At 46.4% G+C, this 12,483-nt stretch overlaps 1 protein-coding gene across 4 annotated transcripts in view; it reads right to left on the bottom strand.

The window, feature by feature from the left end:
- IFT56 (intraflagellar transport 56) overlaps positions 1-12,483 on the bottom strand; it is a 357,694-nt gene that overhangs the window by 225,164 nt on the left and 120,047 nt on the right. For all 4 annotated transcript variants that reach the window (XR_013594114.1, XM_078640297.1, XM_078640309.1 and 1 more), the window contains exons 5-6: positions 7,350-7,399; positions 5,686-5,831 (exon numbers count right to left, since the gene is read on the bottom strand). Coding sequence is in view for 3 of the 4 variants with exons in the window: in XM_078640297.1 (XP_078496423.1) it covers positions 5,686-5,831; positions 7,350-7,399 (196 nt within the window). In the remaining variant the exon portion in view is untranslated. The remainder of the gene's footprint in view (positions 1-5,685; positions 5,832-7,349; positions 7,400-12,483) is intronic.

Raw genomic sequence — 12,483 nt, 5'->3', positions numbered from 1 at the left:
TGTATAAAGTATTCTGCTGCTGCTGTGGCTGCTGTTGGGTAGATCTATAGTTTCGAAAAGAAGATCTGCCAAATCCTCTTGAGCGTCTTGCAAAAGTGCCCCTGGTCTGAAGGCCCAAAGACTTAGCTGTTGCTCTGCTATCTTTAAAGCGTTCCAACGCAGTGTCTGCCTTCTTCCCAAACAATCCAGATCCGTCAAAAGGAAGATCCATCAGTGCAGCTTGGACATCAGTGGAAAACTCACTAGATTTAAGCCATGCGGCTCTCCTTGTCGCAACAGAAGAACCCATGATCCTTGCCACAGAATCAGTCGTGTCCAATCCACTTTGGATAACCTGCCTTGCTGCAGCTTGAGTATCAGAAATAACTTCTTGAAAGTCTTTCCTATTCTCTTCAGGCATCTTGGGCACCAATTGCTTCACAGTGTCCATAAGAGCATGGATATAACGTCCCATTAAGCAGGTTGCATTTGTGGATTTTAAAGCCATACTGGCAGATGAAAAGACCTTCTTAGCAGCCTGATCCTGCTTTCTAGACTCCTTTTCCGCTGGAACCTGCGGAAACGCACCAGTAGACCTCTTGGAACAGGCAGCCTGCACTACCAAACTCTCCGGTAGAGGATGGGAACTGATGTCATCACGCCGGCGTGGGCCTATTGTAGGCGTTGGTGACATCAGCGGAGTCGCGAGCGATGCCGTGCCTCTGTGACGTCCGAGTCCACGTCGGCGCGAAGCTACAAAAAGAATTTCCGAATGTTGCTGACGCAAGGGGATATTCACAAGGTGAGGAATCCACACGGCAGATGTATCTATCAGAATGTAAATTATATGTGTTTTTTAAACAACAACAGGCTGGTTGTGGAGGTTTGCAGCGGTATCTCTTGGTTTTTAACACTGTGTTACAGCTCGGGTGGACTAGGTAAAGAGTTTGAAAGAGGTGTGATTTGGTTAGAAAGCGTGCTGCCTAATAAAGGTGTAAAAGCAGCCTTCCATGACACTGCAGCAAGATCCTGCCGCTACTAAAAGCAAATCTGCCTAAAGGGTTGAGTTCAGTCTTGGAAGGAGAGGGAGCGAAGGCCATTGAGGGGTCAGAGAAAGAGGAGTGCATGCACCAACAATAAGGAAGGAAAGACGACAGGGGAAGCAAGAAGAAAAAGCACTTGTTGATGGATGGGGCTCACACAAAGTGCATTTTGAAAGGGGACAAAGCAGTAAACTTATTTTCCCAAATTTACATGACCCCATAATTCCAAGTTGTTTTCAAGTTCTAAAAGTTGCCAACCGTAGCCATTGTAGAAGTCTTGTCTTGGGGATAGATGTTATAAACGCCTTAGAGTAAATGAAAATAAAATAACGTTTACTTGTTAGGCAATTTGTTTGATAACTTGCAAATCCACTGAAATGAATGGGTGTCCCGTGATGAAGTCGAACGGAGTGTAGTTAAGGCATATAACATCCTTGCAATGCCTCTGCTTGATTTGCTTAAAGGGCCCTCCATTCATACAGCTAAAGAAGTCAAGGCTCGGGGAGAGGATGTGGCGATGCAGCCAGAGCTGCCAACTGGGGAACCAGGTTCAAGTCTCAGCATTGGCTTAACATCCTGTAAGCAAATTGCTTCATCTTCCTGTGGCTACAAATATAAAAATATGCGAAGAACTTTGAATTTTAAAATCAGCAAAGTCACCAAGAAGTACGTTGAAAAAAGAGACATGCTCGTTTGTAATTTAAATAACAAAGAAGTTCAAGCAGATGGAAAGGAGTACTTTGGCCTCGGGAAACTGATAAGAAGACAGAACAACAGGAAAGGGTATGCTACAACCAATAGGAACGGAGGAAAAGTAAGTGTCAAGCACACAAACAAATTAAAAGGAAGGGCGGGATGTGAGCCACCTTTTAAGGTTTTATATTAAATGCAACAGATTTCACATGTACAGCGCAAGCACTGTGTAGGCGAAACCTAAAAAGTGCTTTGGGGTCCAGTACACAGACAGCATTAAGAGAGATATCATTAGTGAGCATCTTGTGATTTTGACAAAGATCCTAAACAGTTAAACTCCCATAGCCTTTTGCTTTGGCATCCTCTTTCAAATGCTGAAGTTGTGCATATCTACAGGGCTTCATCTAAAAAGCACAGGGATCCTGGAGATTGCCTGATTTAATTGCTAAACCAAGCTATGCTACTCCCCAAGTGGCTGTTTTTTAAATCACAATCAGTTTCTTAGAGCAATACATTTTTTACGTGTCACCGAGGCAGCCCATGCGTGGTCTCTTCGAGACATGCTGTATCTACAATGTGGGCTTCGAGCACCTCCCATCTTTTTCATTGGTTCCTGTTACTGCCCTTTGTTAGGGCTTGCATTTGTTTGATGAATATGCTTACTAGTCCCTCCTTTGGGTCTTTTGTAACCTCACATAAGGACTGCCCCGGTTACATGTGCTCTTAAGTGCTCTTACTCTTATTTATGATACTCTGGGTGGCTTGCTCCTGCTCAATACCAACAGGCTTCGCTTATCTTAGTATTTATGGCTTCTTTTTTTGTGGCTTGTTTTTTGTAGGCACTGGGAGAGTCCGGTTCCCCAGCTCCAAAGCTCTCAGCTCTCCATATTTTGCCATATTCTCTCTATAAAGCAATTTAGTGTCTCCTGGAGCATATATCTTCACTATGCGCTGCAGTAATTAAGGAAAAAATAAAACATCTGCATGCGTCACAATGGTAATTCCAGGTCGGGAGAAATTAGAGAATTCTATTCTTTGTTTTGGGCTGTTCTCCCTTTTTTCCCCTGCTGCGGTTTCCTTAGTGATGCAGCAATGACCAATGGAATCGCCGCTCCCCCCTCTTATACTGTACTGGGAAATGCATGGGAGCAACGAGAGGTAAGCTCACCGAGGCCTGAAACTTAAATGCATTTTAAAGAAGTGATATGGGGTTAAACAGAGAAGCAGCCTTTCACAGATAATGTTGCTTAAATCCGTTTAATGTTTCCCTCGTAGTTACCAATGGCTGTTCGGTCAGGAATAGGGATTTGACAGTGAAGCAGAGTTTTCGTTGTCCGGTTTATTCCGTGGAATGTGGTTTGCGGAGTGGCAGAGCAGAGCCTGGCATGTTTGTCATTCCTAACTTAGCTGCATTAACGGATGCATGTTTTAACCTGGGGCATGGAGCATAAACAAACTGCGCCCCTCTTACACCCCCCAACAACCAGAGGTGGAAGATTCCGCCCCCCCTAAAAAAAGAATACCCCAAAAAATCAACCAGAGGTGGAGGATACATCCGGTCGTGCGAACTACATAGTGTAATATGCGAGGTGCGTGTGTGTTGGGTTGGGAGAGGCTGGGGTGGTGCTGTGCTTGTGATCGCTGCTCATGTGTATTGCCATTATTAACATTTAATTTTCCTGCTATTGTGGTGTCGTAATTATAAAGATTTCCTGATGCTTGTGGAAGCGCTATATACAACTCTCAATAAGATAAGAAAGAGGGGGTGATGACCATCCTTGCACACTTCGCCTATGATAACATGGTCACTGCTTTTGACCTCAATGGAGTCACCCTACAAAGCCTTCAGATGGCACCCCACTTAGGGGCTTCAGAGTTTGGTGGATGCAAGGGGCTTCAGAGTTTGGTGGGATGGAGTGTATAGCTTAGCGGCCAGGCACTGCTGCTTCCTTCATTGGCCCTTGTGCGCCCTTATGCAAACTATTAGCAGCCTTGTCACCTCATGCCCTCCCATCCATCTGCACATGCTTTCACACAGCAGTAAACGGTAGCACATGTGCACCCGTCACCATGGTCTCCCTCCGACTCCTTGCATCTGGTCTGCAGTGTTTCAACAATGAAGAATCTTCATGGCGTGCTGGCTCCTCCCAATTAATTGCTTTATCCACAAGCACCTCATTCATATTGTTGTTCATTATAAATTAGTCAAAAGCCAAATATGTTTTTAAAAAGAACGGGAAACTTCCTACTTGCAAGAGTATGACTGCTAAACATATGTTTAATCAAACAGTAAGCTATTTCCATTAATGTATTCAATCAATAGCTTAAATTACTTAACCCTACTTTGATTCATGTTCAAAATGAGGTCAGAGAGCCAGGCACTCATTTGGTTGCAATGGTAAAGAACCTCTGAACCAATTTCTGCTGACAATTTACAAACACAAAGTTCTGGAGCCTCTTGTTGCAGGGATTTGCCCTGAATTAGGGCCGTTTTGGGGTGAATTTACAGTCAGTTGTGCCCATGTTTCTAATGCTTGATACCAGTGTTTAGACTGTTTCAAAGTGCGGTCAGCTTTGGCTGAGCAGTGAGATGCAGTGATTGTTTGAGGATCACCCAGTATTGCCAAGACTTGAAGCTGGGATTAGAACTGCAACCAGCAGTCTGTTCAATAGATCACATCCCTTTCTTTGGGTTGTTTCCGCTGCCCCTAGGCTCAAGCATGGATATAAACTAATGTGGATGTGGAGCGGTGATGGATGTTCGACCTCCAGAGGAAGGCCATGTAGGATCTAGTCAAGTGGTGTGTAATGAGTGGAGAAGGCCTGTGATTAGGGTTATTTGATACTGGTAAACTAGCCAGGGCATGTTGCCATGCAGCACTGGTATTCACATAGCCATTCTCCTGCTCCAGCATGTCCCTGCACTGCTCACTCCTCTCCCCACTCCCTTCACAGGCCAGTGTAGGCAGGCTGTCTCTCCTGGCTCATGTCTGTCCCTGCTCATATCGCTTTCTCTCTGCTCCCTGCACAGGCCAATGTAGCGAGGCTGTCTCTCCTGCATGTCCCTGAACTTCTCACTCCTCCCCCCCCCCACTCCCTGCACCTAGTCAGTGTAACCAGGCTTTCTCTCCTGCCTTTCTCACTCTTCCTCCAGCACAGATGTAGCCAGGAATGTCTCTCCTACCTCTGCCATGCTCACACTTCCACCTGTAAAATCTCTAGATTTTTATTCAGCTCTGGTAGCATTGATACATTGGCTTTAAAGTTGTGAATTCCACGTACAGAGGTCTGAATAGCTTCATCTAAGTACAACAGCAAGTGAGCAACATCATGGAAGGCTGTTTAGGCCATATACAATTTTACCTTAATTACCATTCCCTTTTATGAGCAGGTCATGCATTGCGATGGGTAAACAATGCATACCATTACCCTTGGGGAGAAGGTGTTTGATTTAAAATCCAACACCTACCCTACTGTCCGCACAGACTGGAGTTGGAATAGTAAATTAGTAAATGATACCATTCCAACATCCAGTGCCCCCCTCCGCAAGTTGTTGTTACGACTTGGGGTAATGGTATGCGTTGTAACAACACGGTGTTGTAACAACATGCAGGGTGAGGAAAAGTGGAAAAAAGAGGCATATTCATTGCGATGCATGCTGGGAATGTGTTTGTATAATTGACTGCTATCTCCGTATTGCTAAACCACTCTTCGATCATTACACAGACCAGGATAATGTGCTGCATGGCTAAACAGTTATAAGGTCCCAATGGCAAGAACTATTGGCTATGCCAATGCTTGTCATTTTGCGAGACTGGCCCTTTCATTTTCAAGGGCTTCCTTGTGCACATCTAGTTATGTCATGGTGTACTAGGAGATCTGGGAGGGGGTTCACTGGAGGCAAACTGGAACTCAACAGAAAGCATGAGGAAGGTAATAGTCACAGAGGTTTTTACAGTGCAGTACACACCGGTTGTCCAGCAGTATTCGTTTGTATATGTCGATGGCCTCTTGGTAGTGAGATCTCATATAGTGGATTGACGCCAAGCTCAGTTGGTCCTCAGTGATATCTTGCAGGCTCTGGTGATAGGTCATCAACTTCTTCTCATCGTTGAACTGAGGAGAAAAAAAGAGGAAGAGGTCAGTGAATATAGTGGGTGAGGCACTGAGTCCCCACTAAAACTAATAAGAGGGGAATCTGGAGAGGTCCAGAAGCACAAGCACACACAGAATATAGTTATCTGCCAAGAACGTATATGCAGAAGCCAGAGCACCATCACTCATCTGTCTGAAGAAAGCAGACCTTTTCAGCCAGTACTGCCAATGTAATGTGTTGTACACCACAAAGATTTGTGTTGACCCCTAAAGCTGAATGAACCTTAACCTTCTATAAACCCTGAGGACTGTCACTTCCAAAAGTCAATACAGGCTTACACAATTAGTTGCATTTAAGACTGGATTTGCTCAGGTGATTGGCAGAAGGTTACGTGGCAGTCACCTTTATGGCTTGATGGACTCCTGGGAATGACAAGGAGATGATGGACGAAGTGCTGAAACTTTTCAGACACTCACCCCCAGTCACAGATCTGGGTTGAAACCACCATCATCCTTTAGCTCTCTTCGCCACCTCAGTTCAGACCCAACTATATGCAAATCAGTCTGTGCCTCATGGGAATAGTCCAGCCCGAACTGCCAAGCCAGGCCTTCTCTGAACCGGAAACAAGCATCCTGGGACCAGTTTCTGGGTAACAGCCCTCATCAGCCAGGCTAGCTTGAATCCAGTGGCAAGGTGAGCAAGGGACCCACGTCTAGGCATACTCTGCCAACTTAGGGTGAGCAAAGCAAACACAAGGAGATGATGGATGGAGTGCCGAAACTTTTCAGACACTCACCCAAGGGCAACAAAGGCAGTCACCTTGAGGGCAAGTAGGCTTAGGGGACAGGCAAAGAGGTACAAAGAAAGCCACTGCCCAGGGTCGGACAGGCTCGGAGGACAGACAGAGGGGATACAAGCCTGTCTCCAATAGGCAAGGTTACTGGAATATTGGATTCTTCATCCTCTGCATTTTTGGTTTACCACACTTGCCACATAATACATCTGCTGCATAATTTGCAGATTAAATAAATGTTTCTATTTCAAATGGATCAAAAGTTACTAGATGTTCTGAAAAGAAAAGTGTGCCAAATGTAATACTATGCACCGGCAGAATTTTTACAAAGATTAGCTGGTGTTTTAGTTGCTGATTGCTGTATATGGAGGTTAAACTGGTACTAAGGGGGTAAAGCTGTTGCCCTGACAATATTGGGAGTTAAAAACTCAAAATAGCAAAGTAATATTGCTAATGAATGTGTCACATAAAGCCGCCCAATTTTGACATTTCTTACAATGCAATTTGTTCGATTCTACAACTGAATTTGATCCTCTGTTGCTATGTAATTTCAGTAGCTCTGCTCCTAGGGCTGAAAGGACTCTGCTCACTGACACAAGATTACACGCCTGTTGCTTTTAGTGTTGCATGGGCTTGACGATTAAAACGAAAGGAAGAATCGAAAGTGGCACAGATCCCAACAAAGTGAGGCAAGTCATTTAAAACCAAGATAGAGGATGGAGCAGGACTGGAGAGCATGGTGTACCTTGTGTGCCAAGTGGAAAAGGAGGCGGTTCTGCAGGCGACTTTTAGGAGCTAGAACAAAAACAAAGGAAGTAATTATTGACCAGCAATACTGTGTACAAGAGAACAGTATGAAATGCCTCATCAGTTTATACAAAGCATGCCAAAGTAGCAGGATACAGGATGGAACTTCAAACGTGAGTTTGACAAGGCTACGTAGCAGAGAAGAGAATTTACGGTCAAACACAGCAAAATGTCCGCCTCCACTGCCAGATCTTTGGTAATGTGGGACTATTAGTAATCACATGGAGTAGATTACAAATGTCATCTAGCCGCATATGGTAAAAACTTTTTTCCTGTACTACAAGTATAGGTAAGATTAATTACCTTCTTGAGCATGGGCTAATCATTCACAAAGGTTAGGAGTGTAGCCAGTGCCAGTGTAGTGGCTAAGGAAATGACAACAAGCACATCCTGACATAATAGATTCTTGATGGCATCCTTTAGTGAGCTCTATAGGAAAGTGGAAAATTATGTGGTATGGCTGGGTGGCCATACAATGTAATATTATCACAATACCGTGAAGATGGTAATTGGATTCACACTAATAAATCCTTAGCTCTGTCCTGGTAAAGTACCAAAGAGCAGTCAAGCTTTAGTAGAAGGACGTGTTAAGCATTTCAGAGTAGCAACATGGACGATAGGTAATTGACATGCCTCAAGAGAAATCTGACACCAATTTATAAAAAATGAGTGTATTTTTATCTTAATTTAGACACCAACAAGAACAAGATATCATACAAATAATCGTAGTTCGATATCTTTTAAGCAATAATCAGTGCAGTAAAATACATAGACAAAATAATATTGCGGTCAATTGCAAAATCCACTAGTGACAATCGGTCGCTTGCAGGTCGAGTTACTTGGAATCCTTATAGGGATAAGGTCATGCGAGCCCCAGGACCAGGTCACAACAGTCAGATAAATTTTACCTACCCATGGAGTCCGGGTGCAGAGTTGTTCTGACTGTCCTTAGTGCTGAACTGGAACCGGAGGTGGTGTTGTTTTTACCACTTACACAGTGCTGCAAGAAACCAAATGTGAAAGCCCAACAGCTACAGCGCTGCTGACGCCAGATGATGGTTGCACAATGCTCTCTGTAGCTGCAGCGTACAGTGTTCGGGTCCGTTACTGGGCTGGAGACCAACAAGCTTTGGCAGGAGTAAGCATAACAAAAAGCTTTGAGAACTTCACTGGGTCCAGGGGAGTAACTTAGCGACCTGAGACTTCGGGGCAGGCGAGCCTACAACTCCCACAATGGACTGGACCACCTGGATTTGAACGATCCCTCAGAAGGCCCGATGGACAGCAAGTCTTTAGATCCGGTGATACTTTTTTCCTGTAGCTTGTAGGTGCTAGTGCCACTAGTCCAGGGGAGACTGAGGGTGCTTTAGGTTGCCACAAGGGTCCCTCTCTTCGGGAGTGTTGAACTTTGGCCAAGGACGAGGGTTGTTCACTCAGTTCCAAGTCTGTTGCCTCATGGACAAATTATTCCTTTTCTTCTTTGTGCTGGTGGGCAAGGTCCTATTGTCAGCGACACAGGGCTCCTCTTGGTCCTTCTTTGAAGTAAACTGTTCAGAGGTTCAGGTGTCAGGGGGTGTAGGTCACCTACTCAGAGCTCACTATTTCTACCCTGCTAAAGATGGCCGAATTCAATTGTAGGTGTAGACACCAGGCTGCCCACCCTAGAGATGTGGCCATCCTTCCTGGGGGTGTACACCTCCTACATAGCTGATTCCCCGCCTTGCCCAGTTGCAAGCGTGCCTGGGGCAATGGGAGAGCTGTTTCCTTTTCACTGGGGCAGCCCATATACATATCAGAGGTGGTGCAGCCTTTGAAGCTCACCGCTCTGATGTGCCTATTCATTAGAAATCTGTGGAGGACGGAGGTGTGACCTCCAACCTGCCCAGGTTTTGTCTCTGACTGCTGGGAGTGATCACACTGCCTGGCAAGAGGTCTGAATCTTGCCTTGGCAGCAAGCAGGTGCAGGAATATGTGGACTGGTCAGCCAGAACACAGTAAAGCTGGGGTCAAGCATGGGGTAACCTCTAAGGTGCCCTCTGGGAGCATGTCACGTCACCCAGGTCACAATAATTGTGTCAGGGGTGAGAAAGCCCATTGTTTAATACCAACCATGACTTATTTTAGTGGTACCATAATTGAGCTGCCAATCTAGAGGGTGTCCGGTTGGCAGCCCATGTAATCCTATGGACTGCTAACACATAAAGTGGTTTCCAAAGGTTAATGCCACTATACAGGCATATAGGCTTGCACTTACATGTTCACACCTTAAATGTAATGCAACCTGCCTCCTGGGCTGAGGAGGCCTTATATACATTACAGGCAGTGTAGGCAACTGTGTCATACATGATATGGTCACAGTCAAGCTGGAACAGTTTGCAAATCTCCTGCAGCCTGCAGTGGCAGGCCTGCTGTCAGTAGGTTACATTGGTCGCCCAGGGTGGCACAATCTCGTGCTTCAGCCCTGGGACCCCTTTACCACCTATGTCCAGGGTACCTCTGATACCATATGCTAGGGACTTAAAAAGGGGTAGAGCTTTTGTAAATTTGGGATTACCAAATCAAAAATAATAGTTTTGGGAGAGAGCACAGGCACTGTGGTCTGGGCAGCAGACTCCAGTGCACTATCAGAGTCTTAACCATCAGCATTTGGAGCAAAAAGTGAGGGTGAACATACAAAAAGAAACACTTTCCTACACGCTCATACCACTCATATAAAAGACTATTCAAGAAGCTTTAATCTCTTTATAAACAGGCACTCGCCTCAGCAAGGAATCGTAAAGGATATGTTTTAATTGTTTCAGCAACGTAATGCTGTAGTGCATATGCAAAGATGGCTCATCTGTGGTGCTAGTGTTACCAGGAAAAAAGGTAAACTCACCATCTGTTTTAAATCGGTATAAGAAATCATTTTATCGAGAAAAGAAGGACAAGCCTCACAGGATTGAAAAATTAGGTTAGGCTAATCAAGATAAAGTTGATATTTTACTGATCCCCCAAGCTGAAGATTTAACTATCATAATACAAAAACGAACTTGCATAAGAGATACTTAATAATAATAATAATATTAATACTTTATTGAGTTAACCAAGGACCATCAAAGTATACATAAACAAATGTACAAAATATACAAACAATTACATTCCATTTGAATAAAAATATATTAATCAATTACATTCTGCTTGAATGTATAACTTTAAAAACTATTCATACTACCCTAAAATTCATGATAGGTACACAGAAAGCTGAAGAAGATCTGGCTCAGTGAACGAACACCGGACAGCCATGCAGCCCACAAGAACGCCACCCGCAGACACCATCACCCCATCAGATCCACCAAAAGGGCCTCCTTCAAAAATCGCCTAAAAAACAACGCACACAACAGCAAAGAGCTCTTCAACATCGTGAAGGAACTCTCCAACCCCAGCTCCAACACAAATGACGTGCCACCCTCGCAAGACCTGTGCGACTCGCTGGCCACCATCTTCCACCGCAAGATCGCAGACATTCAAGACAGCTTCAATGCCACCACCGCCCCGACAACCACTGAGACCTCTGCCCCCACGACCACCATCCGCACCAACTGCCTGCTCTCCTGGACCAACATTAATGATGATGACACCATCAAGATCATGAACACCATCCACTCTGGATCTCCGTCAGACCCATGCCCACACCACATCTTCAACAAAGCCAGCACATCCATCGCACCCCATCTCTGGAAAGTCATCAACACCTCCTTCGAGACAGCAACCTTCCCGGAGAGCTGGAAGCACGCCGAGATCAACGCCTTACTCAAGAAACCCAAGGCGGACCCCAAGGACCTCAAGAACTTCCGTCCCATCTCCCTGCTCCTGTTCCCGGCAAGGGTCATCGAGAAGACCTTCAACGAACAACTAACCCGCTACCTCGAGGAGAACAACATCCTGGACCCTTCCCAGTCCGGGTTCCGCAGCAACCACAGCACCGAGACTGCCCTCATCGCCGCCACCGATGACATCAAGTCCCTGCTGGACAACGGAGAAATGGCAGCCCTCATCCTCCTGGACCTGTCAGCCACCTTTGACACGGTCTGCCACCACACACTACGAACACGCCTCCAGAACGCCGGGATCCAAGAGAAGGCCCTGGACTGGACCACCTCCTTCCTCTCTGGCAAAACACAGAGCGTCCGCCTTCCCCCATTCAGCTCCGAAGCCACTGATATCATCTCTGGCGTACCCCAGAGCTCATCCCTCAGCCCAACTCTGTTTAACATCTACATGGCACCGCTCGCTCACGTCGCCCTTCCGGACGACCTCAACATCATCTCCTATGCCGATGACACCCAGCTGATCCTCTCCCTCACCAAGGCCCCCCACACCGCCAAAACCAACTTTTACGAAGGAATGAAGGCTGTCGCTGAATGGATGCGGAACAGCCGACTGAAGCTGAACTCGGACAAGACGGAGGTCCTCATCCTCGGATCCACCCTTTTGGCCTGGGACGACTCCTGCTGGCCGACCGCACTGGGAACCGCTCCAACACCCACCGACCACGCACGCAACCTAGGGGTCATCCTTGACTCCACCCTCTCCATGACTAAACAGGTCAACGCCGTCTCCTCCTCCTGCTTCAACACCCTCCGAATGCTCCACAGGATCCCCACTGAAACGAGAAGAACGGTCACCCAGGCCCTCGTCAGCAGCAGGTTGGACTACGGAAACATCCACTACGCAGGACCCTCGGCCAAACTCCTGAGATGACTCCAATGCATCCAGAACGCCTGTGCACGCCTGATCCTCGACATCCCCCGCCGCAGCCGCATCACACCCCACCTGAGAGACCTGCACCTGCTCCCGGTCAACAAGAGAATAACCTTCAAGCTCCTCACTCATGCACACAAGGCACTCCACAACACCGGACCAATGTACCTCAACAGACGACTCAGCTTCGACACCCCCACCCGCCAGCTCCGCTCCGCCGACCTCGCCCTCGCCACAGTCCCCTGCTTCCGAAGAGCGACCTCCGGTGGCAGATCGTTCTCTCAACTTGCCGCCAAGACCTAGAACACCCTCCCCATCCACCTATGGCA

The sequence above is a fragment of the Lissotriton helveticus genome, chromosome 1_1, assembly GCF_964261635.1.
Source record: "Lissotriton helveticus chromosome 1_1, aLisHel1.1, whole genome shotgun sequence".
Classification (NCBI taxonomy): domain Eukaryota; kingdom Metazoa; phylum Chordata; class Amphibia; order Caudata; family Salamandridae; genus Lissotriton; species Lissotriton helveticus.
This window is presented reverse-complemented; position numbering and strand designations above follow the sequence as displayed.